This window comes from Balearica regulorum, chromosome W, assembly GCF_011004875.1.
Source record: "Balearica regulorum gibbericeps isolate bBalReg1 chromosome W, bBalReg1.pri, whole genome shotgun sequence".
In the NCBI taxonomy this organism is placed as follows: Eukaryota; Metazoa; Chordata; class Aves; order Gruiformes; family Gruidae; genus Balearica; species Balearica regulorum.
The window spans coordinates 8,477,268-8,492,183 of NC_046219.1; the positions used below are offsets into that span (position 1 = coordinate 8,477,268).

The 14,916-nt window shown below is 46.5% G+C and overlaps 1 protein-coding gene and 1 long non-coding RNA gene across 2 annotated transcripts in view; one reads left to right on the forward strand and one right to left on the reverse strand.

Annotated features, from left to right (window-relative positions):
• The window catches only part of LOC142599198 (regulator of G-protein signaling 7-binding protein-like), a 64,043-nt gene extending 61,400 nt beyond the window's left edge, over positions 1-2,643 (reverse strand). Inside the window, exon 1 of the mRNA XM_075739104.1 lies at positions 1,973-2,643. Coding sequence (XP_075595219.1) covers positions 1,973-2,125 — 153 coding nt within the window. The 5' untranslated portion in view covers positions 2,126-2,643. The remainder of the gene's footprint in view (positions 1-1,972) is intronic.
• LOC142599252 (uncharacterized) overlaps positions 1-14,916 on the forward strand; it is a 404,930-nt gene that overhangs the window by 233,001 nt on the left and 157,013 nt on the right. The window lies entirely within an intron of this gene.

Consider the following 14,916-nt stretch of genomic DNA (forward strand, 5'->3'; position numbering starts at 1 on the left):
CAATAGAACATAATATTTATTTATTTTTGTTTTGCTAATTTGACCTCAATTTCCAAACTACATAAAAACAGACAAGAGCAACTGCTCATAATTCTGCAACCATCATTACCACCAGGAGTTCAATATATCCCAACATACAAGCATGATAAAAATCTGGATCTGGCACCTGGATTCTATCAGATCTACTAAATTTTAAAGTCAAGCCCTCAAATTCTCATACTCAGAAAATAAATGAGTCACTTCTGCAACATTCTGGCTCTTCATACATCTCACTCTAATTACTCTGTATAACTGAGAATAGTATTGGGACTCATTTTTTGGTCATGCTTTCTTAAATTTCATTGTAAGAGTAGCAAATAGGTTTCTCTGCTTCTGGAGCAGCAAAACAATCCCAATGCATTCTGATACATCTGCAAAAAACCACCCCCAAAACACACACACAAAAAAAAGCACATACCAAACAAAGTCCCAGGCACAATACTTGTACTCTGCTAAACCTGGCTTCAACTCTCATTCTGTAGCTTAAGAGGATGCACGAAAGCAATGGAGAAAAAAAAAAGTACTACAATGTGTTATAGTGTAATTATTCTGCATTAAGAAAAAGAGAAAAGTGTCTCATCCTGCAACTGGTAACTGGTTGCGCCAGACACATTTTGCCAGTTCTCACCTGATATCCCCTGTCTAAATAGAGGACACATTCAACCACCTCAGCATTGCCAAGGAAAACAAAACCATACTGATGTTGCAGCATCAAGACAGAGAAAAAGAAAAAAAAAACATTGTTTTTATCTCCTGAATCTTACTGCATCTTGACAATCCATCTGTAAAACATATTTTATTTCTAATCAGTGAATTCTACCAGATAAACCGTGAAGAAACAAAGCTAGCACTTCTGTTTAACTAACCAAATTATGCTGTCAGGAATGAGAAAAAAGGCAGGACCCAGTAGGATCCACTTGGGTACATTTATAGAGCTACTGTGGTAGCTTTTGTTCCTTGGCACACTGGGAGTTGCTCTTGATTTTGAAGTATCAGAGTGGGTATCTGCCAGCACAGTTTGCAGTATTAGAGGAAAAAAATTGCCAGAATCCAGTAGAACAGAAGTAGCAGATGATATATTTCCAATGCTACTGGACAAAGCTGTAGCAAGATCCAGATTTTTCAAGTAAAGTAGCAGCAACTTCATTTGTTTTCTATTTCTGTCATTGGTGAGAGGAGCAATTTTGAGGCCCAATGTCCAGCTGACTGTAGCCCAAGGAGCCAGATATGGGGTGTATGGTGCTGGTTTGGAGGAAAGTGTCAGGATCCAAACATTTTGAGCATGAATGGAGAAAAATGTCATACCATAATGTGACAGTCCAAAACTAACATGGATGCAGGTGCTTGATCTGAGATTTTACAATTGCAATCAACTACTCCAAGGAGACTGGAAACAGGTACCATGTATGTCAGGCACAGAATTTTGGGGCCTCAAATTCTGAATCCTGCTTTAGAAGGATTTTAGGGCAAGAGTGTGGTTGCTGCACACAAGACAGCAAGCACAGAGTGCACCGATGCAGTAAAGACATCTATTTACCTATTTAGGCTGCAGTGAGTGCAACTCTGGGGACAGATTTGGCCGGATCTAGCAGAATGCAACTTCAGCTGCTTGGCAGCACCTTGAAGGCAGCATGTGCTGGGGCGAGGGCTCCTGCTCGTGCAGGGCCGGGCACCTGGCTCTGGTCCCTACCCTACCTGTCCTGCAGCACCCAGCCTGCTCCTCACAGGTCTCATTTTTCCTTCCCCTCTCCCGTGTTTGAACCGCTACGAGTTAAGCTATAGGGCAGCACCCCCGACGGGGACTGCAGTTTTCAAAACAGTGCAACTGGACATGATGGGAATAGGCAAACTGGCGGGAAGAGCGGCACCACCGCCAGCGACGAGAACACTCGGAAAATATAAAAATTAAGGCAAGCCCTTTTGTGGTACCCACCATCTTGCAGTCATCCAGGGCTCTCTGGGTCTGGTAGGCGCTCTCGTAGTCGCTGCGTTCATCGTCGCGGCCATGCGACGAGGTCTTGCTGCCCCGGAAGATGGAGGCGGAGGAGCGGGGGCGCTTCCCGCGCCCGTTCGGTGCAGAGCTCATGTAGACGCATTCGCTGCGCGGAGCCGCCCGACGTGCGGGGCCCCGCGGACGCAGGCAGCGCCTTCCCCGAAGAGGGGTGCAGGCCCGCCTCGCTCGTCGCCTCGGCCCGCCCAAGATCGCGCTGGTCACGGCAGCGATCGAGGCTGCTGTGGGTGATAGTCTGGCACCTGCGGGAGAGCCCGAGGAGCGCCCTGCAGCATCGCCTTCGCTACCGCGGGGAAAGGCGGAGAGGCTGGCGCCTTCTCTCCTTCAGCAGCATGTCAGTCCCTGCGGAAGCGCGCCCGCCGGTGGTATGCTCTGCCGTCCTCCTTCCAGCAGTCGGCGTGGGGGATGAGAGCGGCCGTGCCCGGCGGAGAAGGGCTCCCATCCAGCAGCCGCCGAAACCTGCCCGATGCTCCCAGCGGGGGAGCCCGCCCGCTGCGCCGCTACGCGCTCCCCCGCGGCGCATGTCGACTGGGCGTCGCCGGTAGCCGCTTGGATGAAGCGCGAACGGCAGCCACTCCCCGGGTCTCGCCACCCTCCTGAGCCCGCCAGCGGCAGTGACGCAGAGCCCGGCCGCCCAGCCGCCCGCCATGGGAGGCGGGTCAGCGCCGGGGCGAAGCGTCCTCTCGGTGCGTGCCCTAAGGAGAAGCTGGGCAGCGCCTCCTCTTCGGGTGGCCGCAGCCTCAGCGGGAACCGCCCCGGGGCCGCCGGGGCAATTTTTATACGCACGTTGGCACATCACCCGTCCAGCTTTTGCCGAAGTTGATACTAATCCTCAAGAAGCTTACTTAGAAAATATTTATCTATTTAACAAAGACTTACTTCACTGCTCAGATTTGTTTTCTTTCACTAAAAAACATCTTATTTTGGGGTTTTAAGAAAAATGTTTGGAGAGTGTGATGCAACTACATTGTAGATTTTATTTGTTCATTGTAGAAAAGATTAAATAATAATTGATTGGAGAAATTGTTCCCTCTGTGCTCCAGCACAACAGTGCAGTTGCAGTTCAACAGGCTGATGCTCACAGTCCTCCCAGGCCTTGGGCACCGGCCCCTCTGATGCAGATGACTGTGGGGCTGTGGCCACACTGTCTGCAGCCACCTTCCCCAGGGCCCCTCGGGGACCCCACTGCCCTGGGGCAAGCTACAGACTGAGCCAGCTTCAGCTCCAGTGCTGGTCCTATTCCTGTCTGCAGCCAGGTAGCTATGGTTGTTTAGGAGTTTATCTCACTTCTGGTATAATTTTATTTTTTCAGGACATTAAATAGAAGTTTTTTATGTTTCAGTAATGTTCTTTATACCAAGGGAACACCAAACGCATCACACACATAAATCCAGTCTTGCCAAGGAGCCTGAACATGCCAGCAATGGCACTCTGGAAGGTTGAGGATCTCTTTTCAGGCTTTGCTGAGCATTACTGTAACACAGAATCCCTGGTATCTTCCTGAGTCTGGACATTGCCTATATCTAGTCTACTTTGAAAATCTTTTTAGTAATTTCCTGCTATTTTCCCAGAAATAGAAGTTACTGGATGTGTGTTAGCGTTGATGGATTTGCAGTGCTTACAAGCACTGTCATCACTTTAGGTAAAACAAAACTGACCTCATAGGAAAGAAATGCTTGAATTTGGTGCTGCATGAACACAAGCTTTGAGCCAGGACATCATATTGCTTCTATACACACACAAACCATTACCTAATGACAAGGGAAATATTTGAATACTGGCAAAAAGCAAAATGAATGCATCTCCTCCTCACATCTATATAGAACAAAACATATATATTCGTAAAGGGAAATTAAAATGTAGTACTATGCCACATTAATGCTAGTGTTTTAATCGGTGTTCATGTCTCAGTCATATGTTCTAGTCTTATTTCAGGTCTCTAAGAGCTACTGTAACACCAATAATAAAATAATACTAATACTAATACTTATACTAAAACCAACAATAACAATAAATCTACCAAAAAGTGCAGCATGTTTGCTTGTACATTGCCTGTCTTGGCTGAACTTCTGGTCCCTTGAAGTCAATGGCAGAAGTCCTACTGACTTAAAAAAGGTCAGAATTTAGTTCCTGGTGATAAATCTGCCCTGTATAAAGCTGAGTCAGAGCTGAGTTTTGCCCTTCGGCCAACATCTGGAACAGTTTTGAAGTCTCATTGACCTACAGCATGTTCACTCCTGATTGATTGTTTATATTTTCAGTATATCCACATTTGGAAGTGGATCTGGTGATTCTTTTGGTAATTTATAAGACCTCATGTTTTCTTAATTCTTCCAGCTGACCTCTGAAATCATCATGGAACATGATGAATTTGATGGCACCCCAGGGATTCATTGGAGAAGCAGGAGTGACAGGGAACAAGTCAGTCTAGGATGCAAAAGAAACAATGATTTTTGTAGGCATCCCAGTTCTCGGGCGGGGGGAAGAGCTACAAGCTAAGCCACCAAATGCTGTCCCCGGGGATGCCAGGAGCAATAAGACTCAGTTTGAAAGTATATACCACCAGGAAAAAAAATGCTCTCCTGAGAAAACAGAGGTGTATATGCTGCAACATTTTCTGAAAAGAGAGAAACATGATTCTTTCCTCTTGTCTGAACTAGAGTTCCTGTCACAAATGGCCTTATTCTAGCTTCCTCTCCTGGTGTTTAATGGATTACAACAAGCAAGGGCTTGCTGTTCCTTCCTGCAGCAGCCTTTAAAGAGCATGGGGAAGTGACCTTGAAATAAGTTCAGGGAGTACTTGGCCTGTTACATAGTCAAATTCTTTGTCAATCTCACAGCTCATTATGAAATAAAAGTAAATATGTAGGTTTTGCTATACCTAGCCTGTATTGTAATTCTAAAAAATTAACTGAGATGAACTTTTTACTTGGGAGTATCTCTTGTTCCATTTTGTTGTAATCTTTGTCTAATCCGTTTATTTCTCTGGTTGCTGGTTTCTGGTAATATTTCACAAGAGTGAGTAAAATGTAATAGACTAGATAAGTTATGAAAGAGATACTAATTAGCTGAGAAATGTGAGATGCCTTTGCAGGGAAAAAAAAGAAGTAAGTGAAAAAGAGGCAAAGGAATAGAGAAGGCAAAAAAGGCCATTTCTGCAGAAAGAGGTACAGAGAGAGAAGAAGAAACCAAGGAAGAGGTACTGAAGAAAACACAGGAAAGTAATTCTGCATGATTTCCTTAAGGCAGAAAAACAAAAAATAAGTTTTAAAGTTTGACTGAAAAAACTTAAGAATAACAACACAGACTTTTTTCACATTTCTTTATTTATTTAAAGAAAGTGAATTGACTGTCTTTCTAAGTAAATATGGTACATTTTAAACAGAGCACAAATTTATTCCCTGGAAATGCAGGGTCAGATCAGTGTCCAGAGGTAAAGTATTTGGTTTTTGCACCAGGCTTCTTGTGGAATAAAATTGTTTAACTCTCATAAATAACAATGTAATAATGCATTTGAGAATCACAGCTTCAGTGGTCATTTCTTTTTTATTAATCATTTCCTCCAGGCCGGGAAGTTAGGGAAAGGAGTGCCATAGGAGGCACTATTCTGGCCCAATTCCATAAATAAGTCTTTTATGGATCCATAGCTGAGCATTAGCCTTCCTGATTTCAGAGATCCTCCAGCAGTGGCAACTCCCTGCACTCCTTCTCAGCCTGTGCTCAGTGCAGGGCTTACCAAGTAAAATCATTTTATAGCAAAGATTGTACATTAGTGGTGGGAAATATTAGTTGTCAAGCTTAGCATAAGTGTTCGCATAACTAACTTAGCATAAGTGACTAAATTTGCCAAAACTGTAGGCCACAAGCAATGAACTTTCACCTAGATATATTGAACTTTTCCTGAACCCTTTCCTAGTTAAGTAAAAGAAGGCCCCAGAGATGGTTTAAGCTGGAAGATAAGGAGGCTACAGCCATCAGCAGAGGCATCAACCCTAGAGATAAGAAATGGCCTGCCTAGAGACAAAGAAAGGACTCAGTGAAGAACGTGAAGACCCCAGACCCTAATATTACTATTGGGCCAAACTGTCACATGAGGGGAAGGGAACTTAGATTGTAAGGGTATAATTGCCCAGGAATTTCTTTGTTCAAGGTCCCTCTGTGGAGGCACCCAGCTCCAGCTGTTACAACTGCTGTACCACCCAAATAAGTTATCTCATGGGATTTAGAGCCTGAAATTCTGCTGTGGGAAACCTAGGGTAAAGAAACTTCCTTAACAGTTTGGTGACCCAAGTGGGACCCTAGATCATCACCTTGGATCCTCTTGTCTCCAGGCATCCAACTGCTGGCAGTGGGTGAGTTCACCTGGGACCTTTGGAGTGGGAGGCACTGAAAGGTGAGTGTTAAATTTCCCTGAGCAGATTTGGTGAAAGTAGTTGCTGCAGCTGTTTTTCATGCATGGCCTGATCAGTGTAAGGCACATGTAGTCGAGTTGTTGTGCGTGGCCTGATCAGTGTAAAGCTGTGGGATGCCGGACTTGTCCAGGCTTGTTGGTGCCGAATACAGGGCCATTATGACCCAGCAGAAGGGGCCCTGGGGGAGTCCAGCTTGGGCGAGAGCAGGGATTGAGCGACTTGCTTATCTTGCACTGATAGGCACTGGACCCGAACAGGGGCAGGAGATGAGCAATTTGTTCATCTTAACAAGATGCAGCGCCTGACGGGTCTGCTCCTTAATCAACTAAGTGACGCCTGGGGTGAGGGGGAGCCTTCACAGCTTGACGTTACTTTGGTAAAACTAAACAGACCACCGCTCCTCTGTACTGAATGCCTTTGTTCTCCGCCACTTCCCCCCACCAGCCCCGATCAACTGCACAACAAGCCTTGTTAAGGGCCAATCGGCACACAATACCTGACTTAGTCCCACCTCGCCAAAAGTATAAATCTGGCATTTAGAATCCTCTTTTTTGAGGACGAGAACTCCAACTATCCGGACGGGTCGACGGGCCTGGACCTCTCTCCTCCCCAAGCAGGGACGCCTCTTTGGTAAGACTTGCGCCTCCGATTATGTCGGATGTTACCCCGGGAAAACTATCATTCACAAAAGCGCTGAACTATTAACTTGAGCTCAAAAGTGTTGCAGTTAGTGCATTTATCAACGGCAATTCCGAACTTTTATATCTGTCGCTCCAATAAATTACCTATTTTTCTTTTCAACTTTGCGAAACTGTTTCAGTGAAAGTCCTTAGTGGGGCTCTGAGAGGCGAACGTTGACTCTGATAAGTGGCTACACACATAACCCTTTAGACATAAACCGTTGACCGAGTCTGGGACTAAGACTGGACCTAGCCGCACCTAGGCTCCTCTCTGAGAAGGAGTTTAGAAAGCAAGGGGGTCCTTTCTGAACCTCGTGACTCAACGGGAGGGCCTCCCTCAGCCACACATCAGACTTGTACCCTTTCATGCGACAAAAGCACACATAGTGGAAGGGGATTTGAGTTCCTCTTAGAGAAAAGTGATGGGAAATATACCCGGCATAGAAAAGGCAATGCCCTTAGCTGAGGTATTACAAAATTGGGACAGAATTTATGGTACAGCAAGTTTGTCAAAAAGCACGCAATAGCATCCTGTAAGGAAGACTGGCCAGCACTTAGAGGAGAGGGGGTGTAGCCCCATGAAGGATCCTTTGAATTAAAAAAAAAGTGGCTGCATTCTGGAGAATTTTGGGAAAATGAAAAATCTCAGCGAATGGATTATTGGTATGTGTGGGATGATTGGGCATATGACCACCATAAAGAGGATGGTGTAAAATGAGTATGAAAACCTTGAGGAAGAACTTTAGCTGCAGCAATTGTTGAGTAATTTATCCAAGGCACCTACAGAGCCGGTCTCTGCACCACCCTATACTCATCCCTCTGTATCACTTGTTGCTTCTGCTGAGCTTTACCTTGTGGTTTCTAATGTTATCCCTAATCCTCTTGCAATGCAGCCAGCAATGGCGGGGGAGGTGGTGGTGGTGGTGGTAAGGGGGGGGGGTGGGGGGTGTGTGTGAAAAATGTTCCTCCTCCACCTCTAGTGTTGTTATTGAGAGAGTTGTTCTGTCCAGACAGAAAGTTAAGGTAATTGAAAAGAATGTTGAATAAACCCTACAGGCAGGGGGAAATCAGACTGCTTGGCCTCAGGTCGATCCTAATTGGGATTATAATAATCAAACAGTTAGAGATAACTGCCAAACAGTGGTTAGAAATCTGATAAATATGATAAGAGTTTGCAAGGAGATAAGAGTAAATTGAACTAAAGTACAGAAACGTAGACAGAGGCCAGAGGAACCCCCCTGTGGCTACTAGGGAAGTTTGCAACAGGCTTTGTTGATGTACCAGGGAATGAATTGGCAGCAAGTGTGTTTGTGGACCAAGCTGCCTCTGACATCTGCAACTCTTTTAAGGATCACATGTCAGGCTGGCAAGGATAAAATTTACAGAAAATTTTAAGTGTGGCAGTGTTTGTATATGATGGTCAAGAGGAAAGGCAGAAAGTGGAGCAAGTGAAAGAGAGAAGGAAGGCGATTTGTTGCTAGTCGCATTGGCAAAAAACTTACAAGAGGCAGGGGCAGAGGAAGAGGAAAGCCAGGTATGGGATTTGGCCCAAGACAAGGGAATAGGGAAAGGAAAATGGGGGAAAATAGAGGGAGAGGATATTATTATCGTGGAAATTTGGGATATATACGACAAGAATGTCTGATAGAGCAAATGCCAGCCGGCTCCAAGACGAACTCGCTGCTGGGCAAGGCTAAGTCAATCAGTGACAGTGGTAGTGCCTCTGTGATAAGAGATTTAAGAAGGGGGAAAAAAACACCACGAGTAATTGCAGTCAGAGAGAGTAGTGAGAATATGTGAGAGAAACAACTCTGCAGACACCAAGGTCAGTGAAGAAGGAGGGGGAGGAAGTGTTCAAGGCACCAGAGCACAGATTCCCCTGCAGCCCATAGGAAAGACCATGGCGAGGCAGGCTGTTCCCCTGCAGCCCATGGAGATTAATGGTGGAGCAGATATCCTCCTGCAGCCTGTGGAGGACCTCACACCAGAGCAGATGGATGCACCCCAAAGGAGTCTTTGACCTTGTGGAAAGCCCATACTGGAGTAAGCTCCTGGCAGGACCTGTGGACCCGTGGAGAGAGGAGCCCACGTTGGAGCAGTCTGTTCCTGAAGGACTGTACCTCTTGGAAGAGACACATGCTGGAGCAGTTCATGAAGAACTGTAGCCCGTAGGAAGGATACACCTTGGAGAATTTCATGGAGGACTGTCTCTCATGAGGGGGACCCCATGCTGGAGTAGGGGAAGAGTGTGAGGAGTCCTCCTCCTGAGGAGGAAGGAGCAGCAGAGACGTGTGACCGCAATCCCCCATTCCCCATCTCCCTGCACCACTCGACGGGAGGAGGTAGAGAAAATTGGGAGTGAAGTTAAGCCTGGGAAGAAGGAAAGGGTGGGGTGAAGGTGTTTTTAAGATTTGGTTTTATTTCTCATTACTCAATTCTGATTTGATTGGTAATAAATTAATTTTCCTGAGTTGACTCTGTCTGGCCCGTGATGGTAACTGGTGAATGATCTCTCCCTGTCCTTATCTCGACCCACGAGCCTTTCGTTATATTTTCTCTCCCCTGTGCAGTTGAGGAGGGGAGTGATAGAGTGGCTTTGGTGGGCACTTATGTCCAGGCAGGGTCAACCCACCACAGTGTTATCACTAAAGGTTCAAATAATGAGCTGAAAATACCAGAAGTATTGAAATCCATACCAACAGAGCTGTGGAGTAAAACCAGCACGGATGTAGGACTCCTGGTTTCAGCTCAACCAGTAAACATTAAAATAAAGGGAGGACCCCCACCGGCTGTGAACCAGTAGCCCATTCCCCAGGAAGCAGAGAAGAGTATCCAAAAGCAAATAGACTGATATTTAGCCCAAGGAATTTTTAAAATACATGTGTCACCTTATAATACTCCTATACTCCCTGTGAAAAAGAACAGACTAAATGAGGATGGGAATCCAGAATACCTTTTTGTACGATATTTGCAGGCAGTTAACCAGCATATAGTGGCTCCTCATCCTGTGGTGCCTGATCCCTCCACTATACTTTTGCAAATACTGCATTGGGCAAAAATATTTTACTATGATTTATCTAACTGCTGCCTTCTTTAGCATCCTGTTAGATGAGGACAGTCAACTTCTGTTTGCCTTCACATAGAAAGGACAACAACTAACCTGGACACATCTGCCAAAAGGGTGTGCAGCGTCTCCTACAGTTTTTTCATGAGTACTGGGAAATGATTTTGATATCTTGCATCGAAGTTAAAAGTTAATCATGATTCTGTAGCTAAGAAGTTGCAGATAGTTTTTCATAGTTCCATAGTTAAGGATGTCACAGATAGTTTTGTAAATAGTTGCTAGGTACTACTAAGGATGGCTATTGTATAGTCCTACCATTATGTTAGTTAATATTCACCCAAACAATGTATCAATTAAGACATGATTGTCAAGAGGTAGAAGCATAACTGATAAATTGTTAGTCTGATCAACAGACCCTGAAGAACCATTTGGGAGTGCCAGAAGTATTGAGAAACTAGGGGAAAGGTAATTTGGGCCAGGGTCTCCGTGACCACTGACCCATGAGCCCCCTATAAGCAGCTGAGAGGTGTCTCATGATTGCTAGCCTTTGTTCTCATGGGGGACTTCAACTTACCAGACGTCTGCTGGAAATACAATACAGCACAGAGGAAATAGTCTAGGAGGTTCCTGGAGGGTGTGGAAGATAGATAACTTCCTGACACAACTGGTGAGTGAGCCAACTAGGGAAGACGCCTCGCTGGACATGTTGTTTGCGAACAGAGAAGGACTTGTGGGTGCTGTGACAGTTGGAGGTCATCTTGGGCATAGAATGATAGAATGATAGAATCATAGAATCGTAGAACGGTTTGGGTTGGAAGGGACCTTAAAGATCATCTAGTTCCAACCCCCCTGCTGCGGGCAGGGACACCCTCCACTAGACCACGTTGCCCAAAGCCTCATCCAACCTAGCGATCATGAAATGATAGAGTTTTTGCTCCTCGGAGAAGTAAGGAGGGGGGGTCGGCAGAACTGCTACCTTGGACTTCCAGAGGGCAGACTTTGTCATGTTTAGGAGACTGGTTGGCAGAGTCCCTTGGGAGGCAGTCCTGAAGGGCAAAGGAGTCCAGGAAGGGTGGACATTCTTCAAGAAGGAAATCTTAAAGATGTAGGAGCAGATCGTCCCCATGTGCCTAAAGACAAGCCAGTGGGGAAGAAGACTGGCCTGGCTGAACTGAGAGCTTTGGCTGGAACTCAGGAAAAACAGGAGAGTTTATGGCCTTTGGAAGAAGGGGCAGGCAACTTAGGAGGACTACAAGGATGTCGTGAGGTTGTGCATGGAGAAAACTAGAAGGGTCAAAGTCCAACAAGTTCTTAATCTGGCTACTGCTGTAAAAGACAATAAAAAATGTTTCTATAAATACATCAACAACAAAAGGATGACTAAGGAGAATCTCCATCTTTAGTTGGATGCAGGGGGGAAACATAGTGGCAAAGGATGAGGAAAAGGCTGAGGTACTTAATGCCTTCTTTGCCTCAGGCTTTAATAGTAAGACCAGTTATTCTCCAGTTACCCAGCCCCCTGAGCTGGAAGACAGGGATGAGGAGCAGAATGAAGCCCCCATAATCCAAGGGGAAGTGGTTAGAGAACTGCTACACCACTTAGACACACACAAGACTATGGGGACAGATGGGATCCCCCCAAGGGTACTGAGGGAGCTGGCAGAAGTGCACACCAAGCCACTTTCCATCATTTATCAGCAGTTCTGGCTCACTGGGGAGGTCCCAGTTGACTGGAGGTTAGCCAATGTGATGCCCATCCACAAGAAAGGCTGGAAGGAGGATCCAGGGAACTACAGGCCTGTCAGTCTGACCTCAGTGCCGGGGAAGTTTATCAAGCGGTTCATCTTGAGTGCCATCACATGGCACATCCAGGATAACCAGGCGATCAGACCCAGTCAACACGGTGTTATGAAAGGCAGGTCCTGCTTGACTAACCTGATCTCTTTCTATGACAAGGTGACCCACTTAGTGGATGAGGGAAAGGCTGTGGATGTTTTTTACCTGGACTTTAGTAAAGCCTTTGACACCATTTCCCACAGCATTCTTCTGGAGAATCTGGCTGCTCATGGTTTGGGCGGGCATACTCTTCCCTTGGTAAAAAACTGTCTGGATGACCAGGCCCAAAGAGTTGTGGTGAATGGAGTTAAATCCAGTTGGTAGCTGGTCACAAGTGGTGTTCCCCAGGGCTCAGCATTGGGACCAGTTCTCTTTAATATCTTCATCAATGATCTGGATGAGGGGATTGAGTGCACCCTCAGTAAGTTTGCAGACGACACCAAGTTGGGTGGGAGTGTTGATCTGCTTGAGGGTAGGAAGGCTCTGCAGAGGGATCTGGACAGGCTGGATCGATGGGCCGAGGCCAACTGTATGAGGTTCAACAAGGCTAAGCACCGGGTCCTGCACTTGGGTCACAACAACCCCATGCAACGCTACAGTCTTGGGGAAGAGTGCCTGGAAAGCTGCCTGGCAGAAAAGGACCTGAGGGATTGGTCGATAGCTGGCTGAATATGAGCCAGCAGTGTGCCCAGGTGGCCAAGAAGGCCAACAGCATCCTGGCTTGTATCAGGAATAGTGTGGCCACCAGGACTAGGGAAGTGATTGTCCCCCTGTACTCGGCACTGGTGAGGCCGCACCTCAAATGCTGTGTTCAGTTTTGGGCCCCTCGATACAAGAAAGACATTGAGGTGCTGGACTGCATCCAAAGAATAGCAACAAAGGTGGTGGAGAGTCTAGAGAACAAGTCTTATGAGGAGTGGCTGAGGGAACTGTGGTTGTTTAGTCTGGAGAAAAGGAGGCTGAGGGGAGGCCTTATCACTCTCTATGGCTACCTGAAAGGAGGTTTTAGCGAGGTGGATGTTGGTCTCTTCTCCCAAGTAACAAGTGATAGGATGAGAGGAAATGGCCTGAAGTTGCGCCAGGGGAGATTTAGATTGGATATTACAAAAGATTCCATTAACAACGGGGCCATAACTTTTGTCTTTAAAATACGCAATGCTTCAGTATAGAACATTGTGCTGGTTTTGGATGGGATAGTGTTTATTTTCTTCATAGTAACTATTATGGGGCTATGCTTTGGTTTTGTGCTGAAAACAGTGTTTTGGTGTTTTGACCCTGACTGGACTCCAGGTGCCCACCAAAGCCGCTTTATCACTCCTCCTCCTCAACTGGACAGGGGAAAGAAAATATAATGAAAGGCCCATGGGTCGAGATAAGGACATGGAGAGATCACTCACCAATTACCATCACAGCCAAAACAGACTCAACTTGAGAAAATAAATTTAATTCATGACCAGTCAAATCAGAGTAATGAGAAATAAAACCAAATCTTAAAACACCTTCCCCCCACCACTCCCTTCTTCCCGGCCTTAATTTTATTGCTGAATTATCAACCTCCTCCCACCGAGCGGCACAGGGGGACGAGGAATAGGGACTGCAGTCACTTCATCACGCATTGTCTCTACCGCTCCTTCCTCCTCAGGGGGAGGACTCCTCACACTCTTCCCCTGCTCCATCATGGGGTCCCTCTCACGGGAGACAGTTCTCCATGAACCTCTCCAACGTGCATCCTTCCACAGGCTGCAGTTCTTCACAAACTGCTTCAGTGTGGATCCTTTTCATGGGGTACAGTCCTTCAGGAACATTGTGGGTACCTCATGGAGTCACAAGTCCTGCCAGCAAACCCGCTCCAGCGTGGGCTCCTCTCTCCACAGTTCGTGCCACGAGCTTGCTCCAGAACGGGCTTCCCACAGGGTCACAAGTCTCCTTTGGGTGCCTCCACCTGCTCCGACGTGGGGACCTCCATGGGCTGCAGGAGGATATCTGCTCCACTGTTAACGTCCATGGGCTGCAGGGGGACAGCCTGCCTCACCACGGTGTTCACCATGGGCTACAGGGGAATCTCTTTTCCAGCACCTGGAGCACCTCCTCCTCCTCCTTCTTCACTGACCTTGGTGTCTGCAGAGATGTTCCTCTCACATATTCTCACTCCTCTGTCCAGCTGCAAAATTGCTCCTTTTTTGTTTTTCCCCCCCCCTCCTTAAATCTGTTAAGAAGCCAGCCCAGTAGCCTCCCCGCTACCAAAAATTTGCCAGTGCAAACCCAATACAAGTGTTGATAATATAGAGATGTTTTAGTTACTGCTGAGCAGTGCTTACACAGAGTCAAGGCCTTTTCTGCTTCTCACACCACCCCACCAGTGAGTACGCTGGGGGTGCACAAGAAGTTGGGAGGGGACACAGCTGGGACAGCTCTACCCCCAACTGTCCAAAGGGATATTCCATACCATATGACGTCATGCTCAGCATATAAAGCTGGGAGAAGCAGCAGGAAGAGAGGTACATTCAGACCGATGACATTTGTCTTCCCAAGTAACTATTACACATGATGGAGCCCTGCTTTCCTGGAAATAGATGTACACCTGTCTGAATATGGGAAGTGTTTAATGAACTCCTTGTCTTGCTTTGCTTGCGTGTGTGGCTTTTGCTTTACCTATTAAACGGTCTTTATCTCAACCCACAAGTTTTCTAACTTTTACTCTTCTGATTCTCTCCCCCATTCCACTAGAGGATAGTAAGCGAGCAGCTGTGTGGTGCTTAGTTGCTGGCTGGGATTAAACCACAGACATTGTTGTGGTTTAACCTGGCAGACAGCTAAAATGACGACACAGTTGTTTGCTCACTTCCCCCTCCCAGTAAAATGGGGGAGAGAATT